The sequence below is a fragment of the Venturia canescens genome, chromosome 6, assembly GCF_019457755.1.
Source record: "Venturia canescens isolate UGA chromosome 6, ASM1945775v1, whole genome shotgun sequence".
Lineage (NCBI taxonomy): Eukaryota > Metazoa > Arthropoda > Insecta > Hymenoptera > Ichneumonidae > Venturia > Venturia canescens.
The window spans coordinates 7594974-7621861 of NC_057426.1; the positions used below are offsets into that span (position 1 = coordinate 7594974).

At 35.7% G+C, this 26888-nt stretch overlaps 5 protein-coding genes across 10 annotated transcripts in view; 2 read left to right on the forward strand and 3 right to left on the reverse strand.

Moving 5' to 3' along the window:
* LOC122411920 (mucin-5AC-like) overlaps positions 1-1500 on the reverse strand; it is a 93456-nt gene extending 91956 nt beyond the window's left edge. Inside the window, exon 1 of the mRNA XM_043421029.1 lies at positions 1303-1500. The gene's annotated coding sequence lies outside the window, so the exon portion shown is untranslated. The remainder of the gene's footprint in view (positions 1-1302) is intronic.
* Positions 1501-2448: 948 nt separating this feature from the next.
* LOC122411921 (reticulon-4-interacting protein 1 homolog, mitochondrial-like) lies at positions 2449-7545 on the forward strand. Its single transcript, XM_043421030.1, has 8 exons — positions 2449-3268; positions 3450-3690; positions 4173-4318; positions 4761-4910; positions 5096-5385; positions 5465-5650; positions 5954-6131; positions 6382-7545. Exons 1-8 carry the CDS (start codon positions 3221-3223, stop codon positions 6583-6585), a joined length of 1443 nt encoding a protein of 480 aa, XP_043276965.1. The 5' UTR covers positions 2449-3220; the 3' UTR covers positions 6586-7545.
* Fen1 (flap endonuclease 1) lies at positions 7486-10546 on the reverse strand. 2 transcript variants are annotated; one of them, XM_043421031.1, is made up of 9 exons: positions 10472-10546; positions 9861-10155; positions 9670-9772; positions 9235-9401; positions 8899-9008; positions 8616-8819; positions 8173-8391; positions 7904-8086; positions 7486-7732 (listed from the first exon to the last, which is right to left on the reverse strand). In XM_043421031.1, exons 2-9 carry the CDS (start codon positions 9940-9942, stop codon positions 7658-7660), a joined length of 1143 nt encoding a protein of 380 aa, XP_043276966.1. In that variant the 5' UTR covers positions 9943-10155; positions 10472-10546; the 3' UTR covers positions 7486-7657. The 2 variants fall into 2 exon arrangements, with proteins under 2 accessions (XP_043276966.1, XP_043276967.1); XM_043421032.1 differs by lacking the exon at positions 10472-10546 and having other exon boundaries at positions 9861-10285.
* Positions 10547-10875: 329 nt separating this feature from the next.
* Positions 10876-22247, forward strand: pds5 (cohesin associated factor B pds5). 5 transcript variants are annotated; one of them, XM_043421393.1, is made up of 14 exons: positions 10876-10894; positions 12851-12984; positions 13093-13287; positions 14384-14574; positions 14661-14868; positions 15201-16454; positions 16622-17041; positions 17362-17724; positions 17968-18199; positions 18377-18624; positions 18856-19152; positions 19398-19433; positions 19754-19804; positions 20080-22247. In XM_043421393.1, the coding sequence occupies exons 2-14, from the start codon at positions 12904-12906 to the stop codon at positions 20134-20136; spliced, it is 3633 nt and encodes a 1210-aa protein (XP_043277328.1). In that variant the 5' UTR covers positions 10876-10894; positions 12851-12903; the 3' UTR covers positions 20137-22247. The 5 variants fall into 5 exon arrangements, with proteins under 5 accessions (XP_043277328.1, XP_043277324.1, XP_043277325.1 ...); XM_043421389.1 differs by lacking the exon at positions 10876-10894 and adding an exon at positions 10914-11493 and having other exon boundaries at positions 12832-12984; XM_043421390.1 differs by lacking the exon at positions 10876-10894 and adding an exon at positions 10914-11493.
* On the reverse strand, positions 22233-26837 carry Rs1 (Dead-box helicase Rs1). Its single transcript, XM_043421395.1, has 12 exons — positions 26622-26837; positions 25941-26120; positions 25733-25823; positions 25313-25455; positions 24756-25061; positions 24491-24618; positions 24207-24404; positions 23803-24129; positions 23087-23415; positions 22730-22990; positions 22517-22598; positions 22233-22416 (listed from the first exon to the last, which is right to left on the reverse strand). The coding sequence occupies exons 1-12, from the start codon at positions 26706-26708 to the stop codon at positions 22308-22310; spliced, it is 2241 nt and encodes a 746-aa protein (XP_043277330.1). The 5' UTR covers positions 26709-26837; the 3' UTR covers positions 22233-22307.
* Between the last annotated feature and the right edge of the window lie 51 nt (positions 26838-26888).

A 26888-nucleotide genomic window follows, 5' to 3' on the forward strand; every position in this document is an offset into this window, starting at 1 on the left:
AAGAGGTTTACGCAGGAACAACGGAAACGTAAAAAACTGAATTTTTGATAAAATTGTTCCTATCTGAGCAGTATTTGTCGATATTTCCAATTTTTCCAGGCACAGAAACCATAAACCGGGCACCTCCTTAAAAATAATTGAGAAGAAAATTCGATTATTTCGTATCATTACGATTCGTAAACGTGCTTAAAAACTCGCTGCTTTCGACGTCCTGACATTTTGGCAGACGCGAACGCGAGCAATTTGTATATTTCTCTGTTCTTCTTCGACCTCGTCGAGTTTCATTGTCGAAGAGCAAAAAAAATAATCTTTAGTGGTTGTGCATTTGACGATAAACTAAAAGTTCTATGCGTCTCGCGACATTCGTATTATAAAATTTCTTTCTCGGTGGATACAATGGCACGCCGAAAAACTCGAGGCGAAGCAATTTTACGGCGAACATTACACACGGTTATACGATTTTCCGCAGTTATATTCCGACCGCGCCTATACGAAGAAAGAGAGAGAGAGAGAGAGAGAGAGAGAGAGAGAGAAGAGAAACTTAGGCCTCTCGATATGGAGCCTAACTATTCACTGTTGTGGATACTGTCAGTGGTTCGGAGGATGAGAAGGAAAGGGGTGCTAAGCGCAATAATACCACCCGACAAGGGCGAGTTTCGCATTTAGGATGGAGCCGGGCCAAATCCGGAAAGACGTGTCTGGAGGGATACCAACTCGCTAATGTCCTGTACGATGCCTTCTCCCTCTCCCACTCCCTCGCTCTGTCTTCTTCTGTATTAACCATAAGCGTGGCTATGTACGATACGAGACTCCCTCGTACGTTTGTACAGGGCATTCCACGACCCAAAACCTTTAAAAACGTTCGAACCGCTCACATTCTGATGCTCCCATGATTCTGCATATTTTTCCCTAAACAATGAACATTTAGTTATCAAGTGCCTTGTAAAATGTTGAGACCGGAATGGAATTCGTCGCCGTTTTTATAAACTGTACAAATGCTTCAGGCTCAACGTGATAATGTAACTAAAAATCATGACTGAAAATCAGTTCGATTACATGTCAATGTCACACATGCGAATGTCAATGTGTAAAATGATCACTCTTCGAGCACCCAAAAGTTCACTCAATTTTCTTTAGTCACTACCCACTTTATAATATTTTTTCGAGAGGTACGTTTTATGAACGAGAATTCGTTTAGGCGCACAGTTCTAGCAAAAATTGACGTTGCCGTCACAGGAATATGACGATTAATGAAACAGATAAAACGATAAAGGAGACGTAGATGTCAGAAAAAATTCTTACCTTGATTATAAGAACGAGACTATTTTCGGTCAGGAATCGATGAGAACGCTGATCATGAGAAAAGTCAGCATAAAACTCCCTCTACTCCTCTACTTATGCATGTAGTACGATCCGGTCCAATTCCCTCGGCACAACCAAGAGGACTCCATTTCGTACTCTCTCATTAGCATATAACCAAACTATCCAGCGTATGGAGAATCTCGATCTATCTATCATCAGCCGCGAGTTCGATATTGGTGGATTAAACGTGATTTAAAAATTTTTAATTGCAAAAGTTTTCCAAAGTTGTTGCGAGAATGAAGAAGTTTGAGTACCGTTTGCTAAAACATGCTACACGGTTGTGATATAACCTTGTGGAGTCCGTGGAGAGGAATTTTCTAATTATTTTCTTGTTTGTTATAGACGACAACTTTTCTAAAAGTGTCTACAACAACATTCTTCCAAGAACGATTGTTTTGAATCACTTCATTGTTTGTCAAAGAAATCTAACCTCAAACGTCAATAAATCGAGCTAGGCTATAACACGAATAACACAATTCATGGGAATTATTTCAATCCCTACAAATCTATACAAATTTCAGTCCAGTATATACGATACGATTCATTACGAAAAGTTTTCCTACGAAAAATGGATGATGCTTTAATTGTATAAAATGAGTTTGTTTATTTTATAGAAGAATTTTTAATTCTGTCAGTTATTGTCTTAAAAGCTTTTCATTTGACTCGATGATTTATGTCGATTCATGTTGCGAGTGAAGCTTAAAAATGTTCGCACGATATGTGATAGAACAAAGTACGAAACTGCAGTTCGGACACTTGGCCAATTACATTACTTTTTGATGATAGACACTTTTAGGTATTATTAACATTTCTCGCAAACTACGAGAGTACCGATATACCGATTAAATATTTTTATTAAATATATTAATTGAGTACGAAATATACATTCGCAGGAAAATGATCCCATCGGCTTCGACTGTACGAGTGTCGCCATCTAACTAATATGCGTACAAAGTGGTAACTCTTTTGTAATTACCATGCGGGGTAAAATCACTGAGAAGAACTCTATATATATATATATATATATATATTGAAACTGACTTGGCGTTACGAGTTCCGAAGGAGATAGTCGGAGTGTGAAAAGTTGTCTTCGTCGGTGCAGTCCGTCAACAAAATAAACTGGCAGCAGCGAGAACCAAGAATTAACCTCTAACATGGAAGTGTTGCACGACAGAAAACGATTTTCTATTCAGACTGTATAATAACAAATGCGCGTGTGCACAAATCAGAAAGAAAAGAACGCGATTTCACATACTCTCGTTTTGCTCTCGTGCTTTCTTTGTCGAAACCACTCGAAACTCTTGGGTCCGTTAGAAGGTTAGGACCTCATGGAGATTAACCATCATGTATATTTGGTACTATAAAAAACGTTACATCACATTCAGCGACGAATCAAACAAGTTTGTGCCGTATTTCGGCGCGAACTAACCTCAACCTCAACATCTCAAAACCGTACCGTGATGTTGAGATGGAATTGAGCGGCGACTGAAACCAAAACAACGGCCGAGACCTTCACAATTCGCCGTTTTTTAATGTTTCCATTTTTGTTGAACATGATTTACGAAAAGTGTCAATAATTCAAAATTTATTGGTGTCATTACGGACTTAGTAGGAAGATTTAGGCAACGAAGTCAGATTTTAGGGTTGGTGTCTATTTGCGGGCTGCAACGCGATGTGTTAATCAGTTTATTTATAACATCGAGTGTGCAGTTCTTCCAGTTGTATTCATCGGCGCTATACTTCCCAACAATCTTCGCGTACTCAAGAGTATATTTTCCATCATTTTAAAGTACAATGTGGAATTATTATCATTATTAAGGCTCACTGTCGCCGTACCTTTTCTTGAAACTAATGAACCATGGACGAAATTTGGTTCCGGTTAACCAATCAGCTGGAAGTACTTCAGGTACTTGTTTATATTTTTTCTTAGATTCGATAATATACAATTTCGAGTTTTTGGGGTCGACTGTTGGTGACATTGTCAAGTATGCTTTTATATAACATTGAAAAATAATAATTAGACATAATTGCAAAAACATTGACATCAAGATTTTAAAAAACAATCAATTATTTCAAATGTGTTGCAGGTCGAAGGATCTGTAGTTCTCCAACAAGGACAACAATGGATTTCCACTTTTTTGGAAAAGATCCACCAATTCTTAAAGAGTGCTTGCAGCGAAGAATATACCAGACAAATTGCAGATTTGGCTCGTCATCTTATGTATTGGGTTCAAAGATTTTGGGAACAGGTGCAATTCCAATATTATTCTGTACAGTTCAACTCCAGGGCTCTGTATCATCATATGGGCAATCTCTGCTTCAGTAACGGTATTTAATTTTTTTATAAATATTATAAATAAAAAGCTTTAGCAATTTGAATTTCAGATCTTTATTTGAAATTTATAATATCAAGAAATCAATTAAATTTCTTACGTTATAGTAACGATTGAGATTCTCAACAGGACTTGTTCTGAGTATTTTATAAACCGTACTATTATATTATATTTAAACAAATTAAAAAAAAATATCCAAGTTGCTCTACAACGAATCAGAAACAAAATCTTCCACGAAATATTGTTAAACTTTGCCATAAAACTAATAACATATTATCGACTGTCTGAAATTCTCAATTCATAGCTTCATGTGAAAGTTTAATATGAACTTGAATATTATTTGGGAGATTAATTGCAACACGTATAAATTGTATCGATATAATTATTTTTAAATTGGAGGGAGAATTGTGAAAGACAAAACATTGAAATTAGATTGCAAAAATGTCAATAGAACAAGAAATTTTATTATTATTTTAGTATCACGAAGAGAGGTCGCATTTTGTATTGCTGGATTGGGTATTGGTACATTATTAGGATATAATATTGGACTACACTGGAGACACAAGCCAAGTCGAGTACAGTATATGAGAGCCGTTATGTGTCATCATTACATAGGAATTGAGGTATAAAAAGTTATTGGATTAGTAGTATAGAAATTTTGGCCAATTATCGTTCCATAATCTTTGCAAACTTTTTGCCAAATTACTTGATACATCAAATAGGTATACACTAAAAATATTTTCCGGACACGTGGACAGTTTTATTATTGGTTGGGTTACTTACAGCTCAAACGTTATGCTATCAGAAATTCTCTTAGAAGTTTCAGTCGAATCATGTTTGTTTTTTAAAGTCATTTTTAACTTTATTTCACCTATTTAGTATAGAAAAAATCAATTGGAAGTACTTGGAGAAATTAGTTGACATCTTAATAGTAATCTTAAAAGATATCTCAAGTAATCTTTTCAATTAAAGTTGAACTGTAAAAAAAGTCTGAGCAACAACACCAAAGTATCAAATCCCTAATGATTTTCAATGAAAGATTAAAAGAATACGTATCACTGTCAGGGTGTTTCCATGGTAGACGATGCAGAAGTCCCAACGATCCAGAGACCGAACGAGCTATTGATTCAAGTAAAAGCAGCCTCACTAAACGTTGTTGATGCCAAAATATCCACCGGTTATTCTCGAGTCTACAGGAAACTCCTGAACTCTGGAGTAAGTATCTAAAACGACGCTGCCGCGTCTCTAGATAATGGATAAAATCTGCTTCAAAAAGACATTCTAAGCGAGACAAAATAGTATTAAGAAAAATGAAATATGCCGAGCAGCTAGGAAAGTATTCTAATTTTTTGTCACTTTTGAAATGCTCCTTTCATTAATTCTCTTCCACAACTGTCCAGTCACAAAAGGAATTGCCGGTTGTACTCGGCAGAGATTGTTCTGGCATTGTAGCTGAAATTGGTCAGAGTGTTCTGAATTTTGATGTTGGTGACGAAGTCTTCCTGGCAATGCCTTCTTGGGCTTCTGGTACTATGGCTGAATACATAGTAGTTGCGGAAAGCCAAGTTGCCAAACGACCGAAACACATCAACTTCGAAGCCTGCGCCAGTTTACCTTACAGCGGTTGTCTCGCATGGGACGCTATCGTCAACAGATCTGTCATTGGAGAAGGAAATGCCAAAGGAAAACGGTACGACTCTTATATCAGACTTAAAAGAACCAAGATATTTAAAAACTTCAATTTCATGGGACTGTAAACGATGTTACAGAATTTTGGTCTACGGGGGTTGTTCTTCGGTTGGCTGTATCCTCATTCAGCTGGCTAAATTATGGGGAGCCCATGTCACGACTATTTGTAAATTAGAACTTTCCAGAGTGGTAAAAGCATTGGGTGCTGACGATGTAATTTCATTGGAAGAATCGAATATCGAGAAAGAGCTTTCTCTTTACGACAAGTATTTTGCTGATATACATTTTTTTTTAATTATGTGACAATGGAGGGATCACTATTCTATGCAATGTGAAAAAAACGTGTATTGACTAAAAAAAAATCTATTTTCGATGGTTTTACATATTAGATATATTTACAGAAACAATTTTTTTCAAACTTGTACTTTTTGAAACGATTACTGCACCTTTTATAAAACCAATAAGCAAATCAAGGCATAACTATGATAACTTCCTTGTCATATAATTGCAACCATTATACTACGTTTTCTTGCCAACTTGAAATTCCAATGCATTTTTTTCTTTTTCAGATATCATGCTATTTTTTACACCGGGGGCTATTTGAGCAGTGACTTAATACTCAAGAGACATTTATTGCCACATGGCTCTTTCGTATCGACTATGCCCGAATATCTGACTTCCGATTCACTGGGTTTTGTACTCGGTAGCATTTTCTCGGGCTGCGTTCGTATCAGACTTTTATTGCAAGTACGTATTTGATTATCGATTTCACGTTCCTAAACTACTTTGAAGTATCGAAGACATTTATCAATACTCTTTAAAGCTAAGATATGATTTCTCTAGGAATGAAATTTTATCAAGTAACCTTTCTGGGTGTATTCTATTTATTTTTTCGACATAGATACTGGTCTTGAATGAGAAGAATAATTTCAATTTTCAATATGATTATCGCTTAGAGTTCAACTTTTCTCAACGTTTTCCTTCTTTCACTTTACAGTATATGTTCGGTCGCAACGGCTATCAGTGGATCGAAGGTTCAAGAATAAATAGTAATTATCTTGAAATCTTACGAGAGCTCGTCGACGCTGATCAATTGCAAAGTTTAGTCGGAGCTGCTTTTCGTCCGAATCACATTGAACAAGCACTCCATCACGTGCTCAGTACCGATGTCATTGGTGGTACAATAATAAAGTTTCAATGACGAAACTTCATCTTCAGCACCGTCCAGTACGGAGTCATACAACTTTTCACGTGACGTAACGAAACAATTGGTGCCGAAATGAAGACTGACACTGTCATGATTTTCTATAACTACGACGTTACTCTTTTTTTCCGAAACGAACAAAACAAGAGTATTCGACGCTATGAAGGGTTTTCCAGAGTAATGGTTATAAATCTGAACTTTAGTTCGGAACCGGAATCAGAGTCAAAATGCCGGCAAAGTTTTTGCAATGAGCTCCTTTCCGAATTTTTAGTTATTGGATTTGTCGAAATCCATTTCCGAAACGATTGAAAGTAGAACAAAAAACCATCCAACGAGTCTGGTAAAACAAAAATTTTTTATAAAAAGCCGTTAACGACTATTTTCTAACCTTTATCGTTCATCAGTTGAACAAATTCGTTGGTACTTTTGCTTTATGCACGATACTTGGGTACCAGATATTTATTCTCCGGGTGTGATCTTTTGATCCATGTTGATTGGACTCGGACTCTGGTAGTAAATTTGAGTTTCGATATATAATCATTGATTCTTATCGTCTAATTTTCCAGAATAAAAAAATGACGATTTTCCGCGAACAATTAGATAATTCATGTTGAAAAAATATTGAGCAGTTTGTGCTCGGCACAATTGGAAGAATTTCATCAAGTCAGTGAAACAATAAAAAGGATATACAAGGTGTAACAAAAAGATTTAAAATTCGGCCACGACGCTCAACGCGCTTAGTATGTAAAATATGTAAAATACAATTTGAAAAATGGCCGTATTATTTCCTATTAATACCGATTGGGAAAAGTGCCCTTTGCTGTATTATAATTAATCGACGGGTCTCCGAAATTAATGGGCGTTGTTAAGTTTGATAAAAAAAAACATACACACAAATTATGAAACAAAAAATGTTTATAATCTATATTTTATCGAATAAATACATAATGAAAATGATCGATTTGTCAGAGATGAGTATAAAAGCTTACGGAGTAATGGACAATTGACCAAGCATGTTTGGTACTCCATGATAACAGAGAAATTCGAACCAGGTCATAATCGGGACGCCTTATTTCCTTGGTCTCCCGCGCGTTTTCCCAGTCGCTTTTCCTCTTTTAGCTTGACCCTTCTTCAGTTCCTCCGCCTGATTTACCGAATATTTCATTGTAATTCAAACGCCAAATACTTTGCATGTTAACTTCACCGTTCGACTGCACTGTTTTTTTATGGTTCTTAGATGATTTGTGAACAAAATTTCTCGAAACTGACTCGCTAGCAGTCGAAGGGTTGAAAAAAAAAAAACAAAAATACTCACTTTACGTTTCGTTGGGGTTGTAGTCGAGAGAACTTTGAAAAACGTATCGAGACGACCTTGCGTCGATGTATTGCGTGCCTTGAGTAATTTTTTTGCTCCGTTCCTTATTCTATCTTCGGCAAATTGTTTGTCTCCGCATAAATATTTGACCAAACCTTCCTCATCTGGTTCATTCCATTTTAACTATAACATGAATTCCACAAGGTTTAATGAAATTGAAAATGATCAGACGAATTTTCATTCATTTTTTTATAAACTTGGTCGCGTACCTCAATCTCTTCAGGATCTATTACTTCCGGGTTAGTGAACAGTTCTCTGGCTTGTTTGTAATTCCAATCCTCTGGTATAGGGTACTTTTTCGTGTCCAAATTTTCTATTATTTTTTCGAGTGATCTATGAGCCTTGATTAGTTCTATTGCTCTCTTTGGGCCAATACCTTTTATTGAGTTCGTGTAATCACATCCAAGCATGATGCAAAAATCTATGAACTACAAGTAAATATAAAAACGAGCCAAAAATGTTCAAAAAAAGTTCAAACGCAGACACCAAAACTTTCAATGTTATTTGTTCGATTGTTTTTATTTTATTATTTGAACCACATGAGATATGAGTTCAAGAAAAAATATTCAACAACTGACGAATTCAGAAAATTGGCAAAACTTCATTCTCTCAATTTTTTCTTCTTTCTAATTTCTCACTTTCTGATACGTACCTCGTTCCTACTGAGTTCCATATCTTGAAGAACTTTGTCATAGTGGAATTCTTGAACAGGCATTTTCCTTGCCTCGCTGAAAGTAAGATGCCTCAACAAGACATTACTTCCAAAGGTTAAAGCATCCATATCCTCTGTAGCTACCGCATAAACTTTACCCGCTTTTACGAGAGCTGCACACTGAGCTTCTGCTTCACAAGGCGCCTAGAAATTCAGGCAAAAATTATAATTTTTGTTTTTCCAAACATGTTTATACTTTTATTACAAAAAACTTTTTATTTACATTCACAAAAGGGATGCCCATGAGCGTCAGAAGCTGTTTTGCTTCATCTGCATGAGTGCTGGTTACTTTCACCAAGCGTCTATTGAATTTTTCAATATCTTCAACATTGCCTGCAATTGGACGACAAAATTTGAAATTGTATGAGTTAAAAATCATAATTTGGAACTAGGTATACAGGTACTTGGGACCAAGAATTATTTACATCATTTACATATTTTGCGTATCATTTCTCAACCGTAGCAGGAACATCTTCATATAAATTTAGAAAACGAACGAAATATTGTTACGAAATGCTGGATTTTTCATAATTTTGTTTCATAAAGTATATGCTCTTACCAGCTTCCTCAGCAACTTGCAGAGCTTTCTGAGCCTCATCTCTTCTCTCAGCTCGTTTAGCTAACTCGCCACCTTTCAAGTTTGGTGGTTTACCATCAAAAACATATACTGGCTTTATTCCATTTTCTACCAATCTTATTGTTCTATAGAAGGTACCCATGAGATGACTGCAAATATTTGTCAAAGGTCACAGGAATTAATGTGATTCACAAATTTATAAATATTCCTGCTAAAAATCGTCTAAAAATTTCAGAACCATTGCAAGCGTTATAGCAGATTTGATCAATAGTCTCAAAATGAAAATATTTAGTTATCACTGTTTCCCAGTTTGAAAGCAGTAAACAAATGAAAAAGTTTCTTTATTCAATTTGAGAATAAAGTCGAATTGGAAGAAAATAATAGCAGTACAATATTAAAATAAGAATGAAACTACACCTGGTTGTTTCACCATCTGCGGATGTGAGTTGAGCTCCTTCAGAGCGCACAGCAATAAGAAATTGATAGAGACACATGGAAGCATCTATAGCTACTTTTCGTCCTGAATGAAAAAAATTCCCAAAAGTTCTGATTTGATGTGTTGGCTTATCAAAATATATCCATCGAACGTCGAAAAGTGGTGACCTTACCGAAATAATGTTTGAGCTCTTTTTCTTTAATCGCACCTGGAGCCAAATCGGCAATGATTTTCGATAAACCAAGAATACCCATCTTTCAAAATGTGCACCGTATCGATTTGTATAAGAATTTGAATAAAAGGCTTGAGAGATTTTTACAATTGTGAGCAAAATACAAGTGAATAACTGTTTAGTTGAATTCGTCGGCAGAAACCATCACAAGCACGCTTTCTGGATAAAGCGCAATACTTTCCCGTTCCCGCCACTTTTGCTCCAACAGAGCGCTCCAAGCAATAAAATCTTGAAACTTGAAGTACACGGAATGAAAAAAAAAAACGGGCATGTTTTCAATTTACTTCTACCTTCTACTTTTCTTCACAAATTTTGTAATTGTAAAGGCGTATTCATAATTCAACGAAACAAACAGGAAATGCGTGAGCCGTGAGGGAGTCACGCGGAAGTTGAAAGATTCTGAATTGAACGGAAATAGGAAGGGGAAATTGTTCAGTTCTTTATGAGTTTTTGGGAAGGAAACTAGTATTATATAAAATTATAATGACAATTTTCAGGCTACATTAATAAAAAGTATTAAATTTCAATAAATAAATTTCTAAATCAATTACTTGCGGAATTTGCATACGACCTTCAACTCTGTATCATTGAACTCTCAAGCAAAAAATTAGGTGACTACGAGATTTCCCGCTCGAAGCAGCATTACTCAATTACTGCCTGTATCGTTAAATTTATACTACAAAATAAAGTGATTTGCATAACTTCGCTTCAACTATTTCTTTTCCGTTGTGGATACACCATAAAATGCCACGTATCTTTCCGCTGCTACAACCATAAAAAAAGGCTTCGCGCCCATTTGAAGTCGCATCCCCGAAACGATCAGCAAGATGGTGTTGCAAGCCATTGGCTAAAGCGAGACAGCGGCGCGCGCGCGACCAAACTTTGATAATCGATTCTTAGAGGACGCCACCATTCGGTCGACGCCGGTTCGCGTTTTGTCAGGCGATTTACGACGTTTTACGGAAAAATTACAAGTATACTATTATAATACAATTAAACGAAAGTATTACAACATATTTTATACGGGTTCATTGAACTTTCCGTGATCTCTGTAATCGTCACACAGTTCTCTACAGATAACGTAAAAATACATAGCGATATCCGTCTGTCGTTCATCCGACAGGTGGACGACATTTTCCTCGAAAACGCTTGCTTTCTCTCTCGCTACTCCCTTCAAAAATGTCTCACCGATGCACAGACAACTTCAGCCCTTCCAGTTTGGTCAGATCGTCGTCGTCGCGTCCTTTAATGCGGTTATAACCGTTTAACCGAAAACTCCGAATTTTACCGTCGTCACTTTCTTCCCTTCGTCTGAGATTGTTTTGAGACATCGTTGGTCATTAAAAATGCTCAGTAATTGCGGAAAAACGAGTATATTTCGAGATTCGCGAGGCTCGCGGGTTTGAGGGAAGAGGAAAAGAGCGGTGAAAAAAGTGGCAGTGTTTAAGAAGGTAGCGTTTGTTACAAAAACCGTAGTGGAGTGTATCGAGAACGGTGTACACGACTAAATACTATTTGATTTATTGATATTTCGAGTGTCACAGGCCTTGGCGGTGTCTATGCATATCCTGAGGTGATTTTTTATCTTCATCTTACACTTATTTCCATCTTTTACTTATCACAATATTACAGTGTTTTCCGTCCCCATCTGTCTGTTTTCTCGATATTATTTTCCTTTGACGAAATTTTGTTTACGTTGCATCGTTCTGTGTGTATCTACATTAACACACCGCGCTCAACATAACCTGCAAATCATTTGTCGGCTGAAATATGATGCATCCGCGCCGTTCTTCAAGCATCCTTTTTAATTACATTTTTTTCATCTATATTCTCCGTGTTATTATTCATTTTCGAGTTTATTAAAATATATTATAAATGTTTTGGAATAAAAAGATCCCTTTTTATTGGAACGAAAGTTGATTTTTGCTTCAACAGATTGCCAAAAACTCAATCTTATTCATTCCATGGCATCTTTAAATAAGATTTCATGAACGATTGATGATGTTCTTGTTCATACTCGCATTTAACAAAGGGATATGTGAATTGTACTGATCTGAAAAATGTGCTTTACCCAGAATCGACATTTTTATATTGAATACACTGTAGTGCATTTTTTTTTTAATTTCAAGGCACGTTTTTGGCATTCAGTGAAATTGCAAAAACCGTCCATTCATTTGCTGCAGCGACCTGAAAAATATAATTACATTTGAATATTGACGGTTGTTTTTTAATCTTTATATAGCTAAAATTAATCATAAGTCTTATTATTTTTCTTTGAACATTCAAATATTTTGAACAACATCATAAATGGATTGAACTTCCATAATTCGTTACTTTTTTATTAAACTCAATTCTTGTGGTTTAACGCTAACAAATTCAAGTTTAATGTAGTGATCCAATCTAGCGATATTTTACTGTTGTCACGTGATCCAGAATCAATTTTTTTTCATTTTATTAGATTGAGTAAAAAAGACCTTACATTTTTGGAAATTAATTACTTCTACGGTGCAAGCTGCTGAATAACAAACTTACAAATCTGCTTCCTGCGAAACGTTATAAAAATTTCTTTTGTTGGAATGAAATCACTGAAATCTGTGTTAAAATGACTCCAAAAATTCCAAAACAAGTAATTCAATTATCTCACATTGATCTGTCTGATAACGCATATGTACAAGTTCAATGACAAGAAAAAATGAAATTTTGTTGTTTTACAATAATGCAAATTTAAACACAGCACTAAAGAAAGAACACAACATTTTTCAGAAACGGTTCTGAATATTTCATGAATAATTTTCATATTTCAAGCGAGAGTTGATCCAAGAATCTATCAGTATTTACACAGTAAATCCACCTTTTTGACGCATCCTATGGATACTGTCATTTAGGAGACAAACATATTTTTGTGTTACAGAATTTGGACCGTGTTCTAGGTCAAATTTTGGGATAAAGTGTTTAATCTACTGCACTCTGATAATCAGACACAATGTCGGAAATAATTTACCCTAATGGGTGTCGGGTCGTTACGGAAGATCTGGGTCCAGATGAGCTCATCAGAAGACTCAAGGTATGATCAAAAAAAGAAAAATAAAGATTCATCCGAAAAGGCAAGCCGGTCATTAATCTATCAGAGTTTTTCCCTTATTTGTAAAAATACTTCTTCTAATGTTTGCAGACTCTAGCTCATACATTGCAAGCTATGGGCCAGGATGAGGGAGCGTATCAACAGTATATTCCATTGGCTCTGCACCTAGCGGAGGAACATTTTTTAATGCATCCCAGCAAGGATGTACAACTCTTGATCGCATGCTGCATCGCTGATGTGCTTAGAGTTTATGCTCCAGAAGCTCCATACAAAGATGCAGATCAGGTAATTTTTCAACTTACAACATTTTTATTCTTATTCGTGGGATATACAAGGGTCTATTCCATTTGTAGACTTGAGAAATAAGAGATTTTTCGATGCTTCTGCTTTCACAATAGCAATTAAATGTTTTCAGGATTTTTCATTTATTAAATTTTAGTTTAAAAGTAATTTTGGGTGGTTTTCATTGGAGAAAGAATCCTCCCTCTATTTGTCATCACTATAACATTTGTAAAGCATTCAAATAGTAAATTTCATCATTTACCTAACATACAATTGTAAATAGAAATTCTCGACATGGAAGAATTGTGGATGTAAATAATCAGAATGAGACGTTCATTCTAGCTATTATCGATGCTTTTCTTGTTCCAAAAATGTATTATTCAAGAGACAGCTTGCATTAGTTACAGTTTCATTAATTCGTGATTTCAAACTCATGGCAGTGGAAACACTCTGAACTATTTTTTTACTTAGATGAATATTAAATGAGTGTAGCAATGCATCAGCAATGCTTTTAAGCAGAGCAATAAGAGACCAAAATTGTCTCTTAATGAGAAAGAAATGCAGAGGAATATAATGGAAAATTGCAATGCTAGTACTGGAGGATCAATGAAGCATAGACAAGAAATATTACGTTGCAATTTTCAAAATTATATCATTACCACTACAACTCCGTGTATCTCATTCATGAAAATTGCTTCCTTATTTATAATATTGAATCATTAGAAGTAGTGATTAGAACTATATTGTGATTTATTCAGAATTTCTGTTCAAAAAACAAGAATTTAAAAACGAGCTCGGGATAGAATGTTTTTCTCATATTTTCACTACAATAAAATAATACAATCTTACTTTCTTTGCTAAATTGTACCAATAAATTTACAATAAACAATACAATCCATCAGTTCTTGTACACATAAACGGCATATGTTAATTGTTTTGATTCCAAAATTGTGATTCTGTTGCCCTTCTATTGAAGACTTTCATTTTCAACCAGATATTCTGCCTAATTTTTCTTCCCATCACTAATCATTATTTTCCAAAATGCTCCCTAATTTCGTCTTTATTTCCATAACAAATTGTTCAACGATTATTTTTGCAGGTGAAAACTATATTCCTTTTCCTGATCAAACAATTGGCGGGTCTCAAGGATCCGAAAGATCCAGCGTTCAAGAGATACTTTTATCTACTCGAAAATTTGGCATACGTCAAATCTTTCAACATGTGCTTCGAGCTCGAAGACTGCCAAGAAATATTCTGCGCACTATTTTCCCTGATGTTCAAAATTGTCAAGTGAGTACTGAGACATTTCGTTTCTAAAAAGATACGTGTTCAAATATATGATTTATTTTGACAAAAATGTTGACGTATTTTTACAGCGACGAACATTCAGGCAAAGTAAAAAGTTTTATGCTTGATGTCCTCTGCCCTTTAATCACTGAGTCCGACATTGTGAGCAACGAATTACTGGATATCATTCTCATGAACATCGTTGAACCTAACAAGACACAAAAGAAGAACGCGTATTTGCTTGCAAAAGAGCTCGTCATCAAGTGCAGCGAAACTCTCGAGCCGTACCTCCAAGCGGTAAGTGATCAATAACTTTTGAATATTTAGCAAACGACTCTCACTTTTGATTTTCATTTATTCGAGTATTTCCATCTATAAAAGCTCATTAAGTTACTCGCCAAGATGCTTGAAATAGTGTATCTTGAAACGACTGAAACTAAAATCGTGGATTTTTATATTTTCGAAACTCCGTCATCGAAAATTTATCGCGTGTGAAAGCAAAAAATAGGGGTAATTCTTTTTATGCGATCAGTTGCACCTACCACAATGATGAAATACGTACTTATTATAAATTGTATTAAACTGTAATATTGTATATAATAATTTTACAATTATTTAATTCCATGCAGTTCTTTAACCATTTTCTGATCGTGGGCCGTGAAGAGAGAGGTCTACAAATCTGCAAAAAGGTGTACGATTTAATTTACGAATTGAATCACATATGTCCGAGCGTATTGCTCTCCGTCCTTCCTCAATTGGAGTGCAAGTTGAAATCGTCCCAGGAGACGGAGCGTCTCGGAGCAGTGGCTTTGTTGGCGAGAATGTTTTCGGAAAAGGGTTCCGGTCTGGCGATGCAGCATACACAATTGTGGCGAGCTTTTCTCGGGCGTTTTAACGACATTAGTGTTGCGATACGTATCAAATGCGTACAATACTCAATGCATTTCCTATTGAATCATCCAGAGCTGAGGAAGGATATAACGGACACTCTAAAACTTCGACAACACGATGCTGACGAGAACGTACGTTACGAGGTCGTTATGGCGATAGTTACGACAGCTCGGAGAGATTTTGAGGTCGTCTCGGACAGCGAGGATTTATTAGAATTCGTGAAGGAACGAACGTTGGATAAAAAGTTTAAAATACGCAAAGAAGCAATGGCGGGGCTGGCGATGATTTACAAAAAGCATTTGAACGACGTGGATGTTCCACAAGCCACAAAAAAAGCAGTCACATGGATAAAGAACAAAATATTGCACGGTTATTACATGGCTGGAATGGAAGATCGTTTGTTGGTCGAGAGATTGTTGAATACTTGTCTCGTACCTTATCAATTAGCGGCCGAGGATAGGATGAAAAAATTGTACCATCTCCTCGGTACGATAGACGATCATGCTTCAAAAGCTTTCGTCGAACTGCAAAAACATCAATTGGCCGTGAGACGCGCTGTCGTTGAGTGGCTTGAAATAGTGAAAAAACCTGATTCCGCCAACGAACTCATGCCGAAAATATCCCAGATATCACGGTTTCTACCTGACCCTATGAAAGTCATGGAATTTCTGCAAAAGTTCAGCGCTCACATGAAAAGGGATCCGACACTTCTACAAGGCATGGAAACTATTGTACAGCCGAATGTTTCCTGCAAAGAATGCGCTGAAATGATCAGCTCTGTCCTCAAAAAACTCGGCCAACCTGTCATGACTAATCTTTATTACAATACCATCAAAATGTTACTCGAACGTGTAAGCTCCGTCATGATCGACGAGGAAGCGATACGAGTCTTGATCGGATATGTTCTCGACTGTTTGAAGGGCGGTAACGTCATTGAGGAAGTTGGCCTTAATCCTAATAACGCTGGTGAAAAAGGGCTCAGACTGCTTGTGGTAAGATTTTTAGTATTCAATTCTCCAACTTACCAAATTAGTATTAAAAATGAAACAATTCCACAAAACAGAAGTGTAACCAGTGAATCTTGAACCGGTTCAAATTCATTTGAAATTATCCTAAAAAGAAGATTATCCTAAAAATCAAATATCTTCATATTCCGTAGATGCTGTCGTTTGTATTTGGACCTCATTTCCTTCATAATGATATTTTAACGCAACTGGTCCATCTTTTGGAACTGGAGGATGAAATGGTTGGTCCTCTCGTACTATCGATATTCACGTTCCTCGGAAAGTACAAACCACTGTGCGACGTTGCTCCTGAAATAATGGATCTTATGGTACCGATATGCAAGAATTTCGCTGAAACTGGAACACCTAAACAGGCGAAACAAGCCATAAGATGTCTCTTTGTAAACATGACGAATATTCACGACACCATATTTCCGGAAATAATCGAGAGAATTAAGACTACTCTGACTCCAACTTCGGAATATTATCGTACCTCGATCGTCACGCTTGGACACATAGCGTACAATTTGCCGGACAAGTATCACATACAAATCAAGAATATGGTGTCAAGAAAGGTAGGATATTGGAATCTTGAGCAAAAAACTGAAACCCATCATTTATAATCATTTTCATTAGTTGGGCATATTTACATTGGAGACAACTCTCAGTGTTGATGCTTTTTAATTTTGAAACGATGTACCTTATTCTCAGTTTACTTATCGGAGCGTGAGACTACTCTTTTGACCAATGAAAAAATAAGATTTCGATGACGATGCAGTAAAGAAAATTAAAAAAATTTGTGCTGGCCTAACGAAAACTTGATGCTGCAGTATATGAAAAAATTGCTAAATTATCACATACATTAAAATGTCCATTTTGTTTTCCATGAGTGCAGATAGTAAAAGAACTCTTGGTAAAGGAGAACAGCGAGCAAACGACCGACTCCATCGAAGGCGACTGGTGCCGAGAGGATCAATTGCCAGAAGAAACCCGTTGCCGTCTTGAAGGTCTGAAGTGTATGGCCCGATGGTTACTGGGCCTCAAAACGGACGTTCTATCGGCACAGAAGACTTTCCGTATGTTAAACGCTTTTGTCGTCAACAAAGGCGATCTTCTGCAACAGGGACGGTTGAGCAGGGCCGAAATGAGTTGGCTCCGTTTGCAGGCTGGTTGCTCGATGCTCAAAATTTGCGAGCAAAAAGGCGTCGGTGATCAATTTACGGCTGAACAATTTTACAACTTGTCGCAACTCATGGTGGTAAGTAGTTTTTGTTAACTAACCAATATTTTTGGAGACATAAACATTCGGTGATGATTTAAAATATGCACAAATCAAGCACTTTTTTCATGATTTTTGAGATGAAAATTGCGATCGCCCTGAAATTTATTTTTTTGTCATTTTTTTCGACTTCAAATCCAAATTACGCTTCATATATTTTTCATCGTGATGGATTTCTATGCTTATGATAATATTCAATTTGCCCTTTTCTTTTCACTATAGGACGAAGTGACCCAAGTCAGAGAATCATTCGGCACAAAGTTGCACAAAGGACTTGGCCGCGGAATTCCTAACAAGTGTTTACCACTCGACTTCATGGGCTACTATGCTCTCGCCGGTAAAGAACAAGACAAAAGACTCAAATGCGTATTGAAAACGTATATGCAAACGGATATCAACAAAAGGAGAGATTACGTCAAAACAGTATCCCTGGGCACCGTGGAACGTGCTATGGGTTAGTATCAAGTTACAGCTTGTTTCTTTTTTAACCTTTTAAGATGATTTATTGGTCGGTAACGACACGCGTGAATGCGAGAGAGGTCGTTGAATTGCTCTATGAACTGAAACTGTTTCCATTTTTGAAAAATCCCTAATTCCTCAACTTTAATATTTCAATTTAAATATTCAACAGGTCAATTGCCTCACATTCTGCCCGATTACATGCTCGTTTTCGCGGTACCGATACTTGCTCACGATCCTGAATTCACCAGTCACATGGACGTCAGCCAGTTGAAAGTTATTCAGCAGTGTCTGTGGTTTATTCTCGAACCTCTTATTACCAAAAATGAATACTATTGTTATGGTTTTTATAAAAATCTCGTCGAAAGAATGAAGAGCCATAAGGATGCTCTCAGGCCCGATGACGATAACGTGAATTATGTAAGTTTTTTATTAACTCGCCTTCACTGGAGCGCTAAATATCCTCTCTATTCCTGCTCTGATAAATTTTTATCTGAGAATATTAAGATTATTCGAAGGTAACTGACCTCCGTACGGTTATTTGTTAAGCTGTTGAGTACCGAAATTCTAATTGAATGTTTTCACAAGGAACGTCAGTATCGTAAATCCTCAAATATTATCTGTTCAATGTTCCTTTTTCATTCTTTCTAGAAACTTTGGGCAGTTTGTGACATCGCTATGAACGTCATTTTTACGAAAACGACCAACTTTGATATGAAAGAATTCCCGAGCGAAACCCGAATACCGACGATGTACTTCAAACGGGCTGACGAGATGTTGACAAATTCGAAAAATTATCTACCAGCTGAAATGCAAATTAGTATGTCAAGTCCGAAGGGCAAAGGAACTCATATAAACACACATTCGTTGACCGAGCGACCACAACGCAAAGCAAAATCTAAGTTACAGAAGGAAGTTGGAATCGGGCCTAACGAGACCGACGCAAGGGTAAGTTGATCGATATGACCAAATTTTGCTTTTATATAGAGAAATAATATCGGTCTTACATTCTTGTTTATTTCCAACGTCCGAAAAAAATGAAAAATTATTCATAAAAAAAAGTAGTTACTCCTGACGCAAGTCTTTTCTACGTTATTTTTTTAAAGAAATTTTTTGTATATATGAAAAGAAATAACCGATCGGATATGGAAAAACTATTGAATTCCCTAAGCAAATGTAACTGTTCTTTCAAGCTGCAAATTGGGGAAATGGAATGTATCGATGCACAGGTAATGAATTATATCGATACTCATTGAGCCCATTTTTTTTTCAAGAATATTCACAAGATATGAATTTCAAGGAGAATTCAAAGTTCATTGATTTACCATGTTATTGCTGAAAAATATTCAATTTTTCATTTCTATCGAGAGTTCGAGCAGCTGAAATCATTTTAAGCCTTAATTCAAGTGAATTGTTTTGAAATGACTACAACTTTTATTATGATAACTTGACGTATCAGCTCAAAATTTTGGAAATTCTGAAGAACCGGTAATTTTTCGAAGGTGCTTGAATTTTATTTTATTTTTTCTTATTTTTCTTCCCTTTGCAGCCGGCGGAAGCGTCAGAAACCAGGATTCAATTACCGGGAATAGAGGATGAGGTGCGTAAATACATTTCAAGAGTGACTTATCGATTACAACGAAATACTGAACAATCGAATGCTCGACAAGAGTAAAAGAACCGATAAATTTTCAGATTCAAGTGGTTAATCCAAATTAAAAAAATTTAATTATTTTTGGTCATAGAGTCAAATTTTACGAAAAAAAATTGCATTGTCCCAAAATGTTCAACTTGTACATTCGTTGAATCAGAAAAAACCTTCCTTTTACGATTTATTTCAGAAATTCAATGATAATGATGATTGACATTTTTCAGATTGACGAACCTCCGGCAAAGAGGGCATTACGGGAATCGGACAAAATAAATAAATAATTAAGCTGAATGTGAATTGTATCCAGACAGGTGAGGTGGTGCGGCGAGGAGTGCAGGAAAAGTCTAGGGACTACGATGATACTATAAGCCGTCAAAAAATGAAACACCCAAAAGAAAGAAACAAACAAACAGAAGAACACTTTACAAATTAGAAAACAGAATATTTTGGTTATGTACAACAATTAATATACCTAAGTCGTTCGCGTATTTCTAGACCATAAGCTGTTAAGATTATAATAATACACTAACTTCAATCCATCGACTCCTGTCGAGCTTATCTATGTTTTTCGTTTCTTTCTTCTCTCTTTCGATATTTCCACCTGAGTTTTCATCTGAACATTTGGACGCCAAGTGTCTTTTTGCGTTCAATTCTAATCCATCCGAATGAGGCGATTTTTTTTTTAAATGAATATTTTTAAAATGAATATTTATCCATTTCTCATCCAGTTGGTGTCGACTGATTTTTCGTCGCCGTGTCAGCGAGTTTTTATCTATGTGAAATCCATCAAAACTAAGAACAATCACATTTCGTCCTTGTTATACACGGCTCATGCCTCCGTTTTGAAATTCGAATTGTCTGCATTCTTCCTTTCTGTCTTCGTGTTCCTCTTAAAAATCTTCGATACTTCGTTCCCACTACATTCGATTCAGTGGACTACCTTAAATAGTACTAATCAATTTGTTTCTTGCATGTAGAAATTTACGTGGCTCTTTAATCCTCAAGACGAACAATATTTTTACTTTTCAATTTTTTTGATACTGTACAAACTAATCCTGGAAAGAGATTCTTTTATTTATCGAAATTACTTCTAGGGACATTTGATGAATTCAAATTACCGGAAATTCTCGTCTCTGCCGTTTTACATGTACATTATCAAACAAAATCCTAATTTTCCAGAAATATCGATAATATTCCAAGACTAATGATGCTCCTGATTTTACAATGCATTTTGTTTGAAAGTTTCAAGAAATTTTAAGTTTTTTTTCATGATCATTAGATTTTAGTCTTACTTGGATTACCGTTTTAATATTGTACCTTGATTTTCTACCGTTTACGAAGTATGCCAAAGTCCTATCATTCCGGTCTAAATTTTCTTGAAAAAAAAGACCTTTAGCACAGAAAACAACACTTTCAACGACGATAAAACTCGACAGAAAAACCTAAATGTGATCGATCGTTTTTTTCAGTACTTTTGCGAATTTCATTTCGAGACAATATTGAATACTAGAGTATAGAGAAAAAGTTAATGATGAAATTTTGACATTATTTCACCGAAATACTGCATTGGCATAGTTCAGATGTTTTTCTCTAATCTTTTTCCTTTCGACTGTCAACATTCTTTTTCTGTTTTTTTTTTCAACCATCACAACAATACGATGACTAGGTAAAAACTAGATAAGAAAGTTGCGCAAGTAGTGTGAATGAATTTGGATGAGATGACTCGTGAGAGATAGTTTGAGATTAACTTTATAAAAGAAAAAAAATAAACATACAAGATTATTCGACTTGTCGCCTGTCCACGAAAATTACAGTACCGTTGAAAATAAAAAAATTTTCAAAACAATTAACTCTGTAAAATTTTCGAGATATCGATAATAACTTTTGTACACCTTGGTATAAAGTTCGAATATCCAGCGAGTTAAAAACAAAGGTAACACATGGATCTGCCAATAGTTGATTTTTTAAAAATTCGTGATAGCATCGTTTCTTATGCGAAACATCTTAATGATCATAGATGCAATGACCGAGCACAAAATCGCTGATTCATCATTGTTTTGTAAATTACATTAATCGTTTTGTGCATCGAAAATCGAAATTCTAGATTTTTCCGTTGGTTTTCCAAGAGTCACCCATCGACAGAGTTGTCACGTAGCTGCGACTTTCTGTAATTTCTGCGGACGGGTGTGTATAGAATAATATCAATTATTCAAGGAACGAAATGAGGAAAAAATATAAATAAAAATAAAACAAATATGAAGAAAAGGAAGAAAAAAGAAATTCAGATTATGATAGTCAGTGCTATGAATCTGTCAAGTCTGTGACGTAAGCGAAGTATTGTATTGGTTCTATAATAAAACACAAATCGATTGAAATATTTCATTTCAATTAATATATGTAACATATTTATTTCGTGGTGATTGGGTTGTTCCCCCTTCTCCTCTTTTTACAATTATTTTCTTTGCCTTGGTCTCTGCGGTCCTTTTCCTTTCGATGGCTTGCCTCTCGTTTGAGGTTTGTGAAATCCTTTGCTGGATTTTTGTTTCTGTTTCACGTTGGCACTGCAATACAATTTTTTTCATGGTATTATTGAGATCAACGCATTCAGGAAAAAGCATTCCAGCCTGCACCTTTTCAAGATTAAAAACAATTAGCGCTTACTCGTAACGAAGTTTTTTAACTCCTTTCTTGCTCGTATCGGTCAGATCGGCAGCAAACGAGGACTTGTTACGCTTCACTGCTCCTGCAATCATTAAATCAGAGTTGTCATTGTCATTGGGCTTCCCTTTTGGAACATCGTTCATAATCTTCGACATAAAAAATAGCTTGTCCATCACATTTCAGTATAGTCCACGAGGAACTCGATTTATTCACCTTTTTTCACAGATGAACGATAATCATCGTCCACCATCGTTCGAATTTTTTTCATTTTATTCTTCTTTTTCAGCATTCTTGCTTGAAAAGCTGCAACTTTTTCCAATTCCTTATTAGCGCGATCCTCTGCTGTTTCTGCTTCAGTGGGTTTCTTCTTTTTTTTCGTTTTTTTAGCGTTCTCTTCGACAAGATTGGAAATAGGCTGTTCTGCTTTACGCTTTTGGCCCTTTGCTTTGCTCTTCTCCGTTAAACACAATTTGTCTATAAAAATAATAAAAATGTGCAATATAAATATATCGATACGATTATACGATTTTCCACTTGTTTTCTGCAAATGTAAATTCAAATTCTAAGAACCTTTCTCAATCTTTCTCTCTTTCGACGTTTGGAACCAACTTCTATTGTTCTTCGTGTCTTCTTCTTTGAGAAGGTGTTCAGCTCGATTAGCCTGATTTTCTATTTTCGCGAGTTCCTTTTCGTTTTTTTCCTCTTGCAGAATATTTTCCACATCGGGCTCGAGAGATTTCAATTTGTTGTTGTACTTTTCAACTATGTCGGGTGGTATTATACGATTCTTTACGGGATTTCTCGCTTGTTTTATGACCTCTTTGACTAATGAACGTTCTTGTTCACCGGCTAGTGAAACTGACACTCCCACACGCCCGGCACGAGCTGTTCTTCCTACTCTGTGAAAAAAAAGCTTATTTTCTTAAGAGCATTTTTAAAAATTCCTATTTCTAAAAGAGAACGAAAAGAACGTACGAAAATAAGGGTAATCAAAGCTGCAAATTATTAGGCAACATTTTTCTTGATATAAGCAAAGGCGAAATTTTAAAAGGCGATCTCGGCGTATACAGAACAACAATGTGTTTGCAAAGGGGGAAGTGTTTGATAACTAAAAAAAGGCTCTTAACTGGAAATGAAAATGTTTGAAAAAATTATTTTATATGTCATTGTTATTGGAATTTTATTGCCATATATGAAGAATAATGACAGGACCAAAGGTTCGTTTCAAGCGAATTTAAATGAATAAAAATAAACGAACCTAGCTAAATTTCTTTACACAAACTTACCTATGGATATAATGCTGTATCGTAGCGGGCATTACGAAATTGATAACAGTTTTAACGCCACTAATATCCAAACCTCGAGCTGCCACATCAGTGGCTAACAAAACATCGATTTCCTCATCTTTGAATTTTTTTAAATTTTCCAGACGTTGGGGTTGCGTTAAATTCCCATGAAGTTCGCCGACTCTGACTCCCAAAAGGCCCAACAGTATGTGCAATCTGTGGGCTTGTTTCTTCGTTTGAACAAAGACCATTGTGTGATCATGGAAAGTTCGGCATATAAGAGCCGCCAAAATTCCCTCTCGATCGCCTTCTCGTTCTTTTCGAATTCTACACAAAGAAATAAAGTAGAGACAAAATGGATCAAATAAATTTGTTGATAAAACAAAATAAAAGTTTTCACCTACCGAACAAACTCTTGTCGCAGGTTGAACGCCACGTCGTGATTACTGTCGACGAAAACTTTTACAGGTTTGTCCAATGAAACTGCGGCCAGATCTTTCACTTCCTCAGTCATCGTGGCTGAAAATAGGATCGTTTGTCGGCTTCTCGCACATTGCTTCACAATGTGTTTCATTTGCTCCGCGAAATATTCGTCCAACATTCTTTTGAAATGAAAAATAATTTCGTTCATCCGAATTTGTTGCTGCTCTGTTTACGAATAACATGTTTTGATTATTTTTTAATTTACCGATCGGCTTCGTCCAAAATTAATACTTCGATGCTGTCCAATGAAAACGTGGGAGTATTCGTGAGATGGTCTATCAAACGTCCTGGTGTGGCTATTACAATGTCAGGATTTTTCCTCAGTACACTTTCCTTTTTAAAAAATACAAAAAAACTGTGTAAACGATTATCTCAAATTTAAACATCTTATTTCACTTAAACTAAAAACAAGACCTTGAAGGAAAAATAGAAAGTTTCAGCTCTGTTTACCAACTTAATTTAACACTCACTTGCACTTTGACGTCGAGACCACCAACGGACAAGCCTATTTCAACAGACGTAAATTGGGCCAATTGTTTGGCAACCTGATAGACCTGAACACCTAATTCTCTCGTTGGTACCAGGACGAGAACTCTCGTAACCGCTGCGCCGTCCACAGGCCTGTACAATAACCGTTCAAGTGTCGGTAACATATACGCAGCAGTTTTACCGGTTCCTGTTGCGGCGCAACCGCAAATATCGCGTCCCATCAGTGCGACTGGAATCGTCGCCGCTTGAATTGGTGTTGGATGGACAAAATTCATTGCTCCTATGGCCTGCATTCAAATTGTCCAAGATTAGATTCGAATTCAACAAATTGATTGAGTGATGAATAAATTATGGATAAAATTCAAGTTACTTCTAATGTATTTAGAATTATTATTTGTTACTCATCTATTTTTATAACGATTTTTTATGAGTCCAAATTTTCATTTGCTTTCTATTTAATCTACATACGAACTGAATTTACAAATGCTCCGAAAATTTGTTTTCGTATTTTGTTTTTTTCTGTTTTCTTAAATATTACCTTAAGCAAGGGTCTGGATAAATTCATCTGATAAAAAGATGCGTAGGCGTCTGGAACTTCAGATTCCTCAAAATCCATAAGCTCCTCATTTTCTTTTGAGGTCTTTTTCCTTTTACCTTTTCTTTCCTTGGTTTTAAATGCATCTGCAATGAGAGTTGCCAAAATTTTTATGTACATAGCGATCATAATTTGCTTACAACAGAACAAAGTCTGTACAGTGTTCTTTCATGAAAAACTATGGCGTAAGACGAGATTATCTATGTGAAATTAGTTTTGACTGAAAAACTGCGAATTGCGGTATTGGAGAAAGTATACTATTCAACGCATGTTCTCACCTTTTCTATTATAATTGCAAATAAATTCTATTCAAATCTATGACAAACGATTGGCAAAAAAAATTGGCTCAAAATTCATACCCACCCTTTCTCAAATCATCGTCAGACAGATCAATGCCTTCATCTTCCTTGATGTCATCGGTTTCCAACTTCATGGAATCTTCTAAGGAACCAGCCTGGATGAAATAAATAAAATAAATTCTTCTACATAATGAGCATTTTTGAATACAATTTTCCAAACTGATTGATCAAAATGTTTTTTCTATATTTTTAAACATTCATTCAAACCTTACCTTTTCTGCTGCACCTCGAATTTTCTTAATTTTATCATCTAGCTTGGTCTTAGCTTTTCTTTTAATGTACTTGCTCAAATCGTTCCATGTATCCTGGTTATACTCTGAAGCGTCGCTCACAAATTGAAAATTACTGTCAAAATCTTTCTTTTCTTGCTTCTTTTGTTTGCGAGGCTGAAACTACAAATTAAACACGTCTTTTTTCATTTCTCCTAGTAGAGAACCATAAGACTTATGGTGGACTGCAGTTTCTAAAAATTGTAAATAACCTAAAGTTTACAAATCAGTCTGGTGTTTATTTCAGTACATAAACTCCATAGAATAAAATTTCTATTTTAAGCTATGTATAAATTATTTCTTTTATGATAATATAGGAAGTGAAAGGTTGATGTCAATCAAAAATATAGAGAGAACTCCAGATATAATCGTTATTTTATCCGTGTATCAAGATTTGTTGAGAAATATGAAAATAGTACTCACTGCATGTATAGTTAAAAAAAAATTTCGAATTATCATATATTTCAATTTTCATTAATCATGCATTTTTCATCAGAGAGTTTTACTTTTATATAATTGATTTAAGTTGTTCAAATTTATATAATTTACAACGATGATGAATTAACAGTTAGATTTGAGACACGAGACATTATCGAGAGTATCAACAAATTGTAAAAAACTTACATCGTCCTCTTCGTCTGAATTTTCCGAAAAATTCGGAACTTCCTCATCATCTTCAATAGTTTTTATCAAATCGCAATCGACAACCATATTTGAATTAAATTTTAAATTGTTTTACAATACCCCAATTTGTTGATCCCACTACGGTGAACGAAATCGCGCGGTTTTTGAGGTTAGAATCGTTCTTTCGCGTATGTATATACGAGTCCAATCTCATCTCGGCAATCGGGCACGTCCGTAAAAGTGTCGGGAAAGAGGGTTCCTCTCGAG

What these genes read in the sequence shown, in the direction of transcription:
- Fen1 (XM_043421031.1), bottom strand. Translation starts at nt 9,942, where the DNA reads ATGGGTATTCTTGGTTTATCGAAAATCATTGCCGATTTGGCTCCAGGT. An exon ending in AGAGCTCAAACATTATTTCG is followed by an intron (nt 9,773 to 9,860) that starts GTAAGGTCACCA and finishes TTTTTCATTCAG; the next exon opens with GACGAAAAGTAGCTATAGAT. An exon ending in GCAAGTTGCTGAGGAAGCTG is followed by an intron (nt 9,009 to 9,234) that starts GTAAGAGCATAT and finishes GTCCAATTGCAG; the next exon opens with GCAATGTTGAAGATATTGAA.
- pds5 (XM_043421393.1), top strand. Translation starts at nt 12,904, where the DNA reads ATGTCGGAAATAATTTACCCTAATGGGTGTCGGGTCGTTACGGAAGAT. An exon ending in TCGAGCCGTACCTCCAAGCG is followed by an intron (nt 14,869 to 15,200) that starts GTAAGTGATCAA and finishes AATTCCATGCAG; the next exon opens with TTCTTTAACCATTTTCTGAT. An exon ending in TACCGGGAATAGAGGATGAG is followed by an intron (nt 19,805 to 20,079) that starts GTGCGTAAATAC and finishes GACATTTTTCAG; the next exon opens with ATTGACGAACCTCCGGCAAA.
- Rs1 (XM_043421395.1), bottom strand. Translation starts at nt 26,708, where the DNA reads ATGGTTGTCGATTGCGATTTGATAAAAACTATTGAAGATGATGAGGAA. An exon ending in GTCTCGACGTCAAAGTGCAA is followed by an intron (nt 24,619 to 24,755) that starts GTGAGTGTTAAA and finishes TTTTTTAAAAAG; the next exon opens with GAAAGTGTACTGAGGAAAAA. An exon ending in AGAGAGAAAGATTGAGAAAG is followed by an intron (nt 22,991 to 23,086) that starts GTTCTTAGAATT and finishes TTATTTTTATAG; the next exon opens with ACAAATTGTGTTTAACGGAG.
- LOC122411921 (XM_043421030.1), top strand. Translation starts at nt 3,221, where the DNA reads ATGGACGAAATTTGGTTCCGGTTAACCAATCAGCTGGAAGTACTTCAG. An exon ending in ATCATTACATAGGAATTGAG is followed by an intron (nt 4,319 to 4,760) that starts GTATAAAAAGTT and finishes TATCACTGTCAG; the next exon opens with GGTGTTTCCATGGTAGACGA. An exon ending in GTATCAGACTTTTATTGCAA is followed by an intron (nt 6,132 to 6,381) that starts GTACGTATTTGA and finishes TTCACTTTACAG; the next exon opens with TATATGTTCGGTCGCAACGG.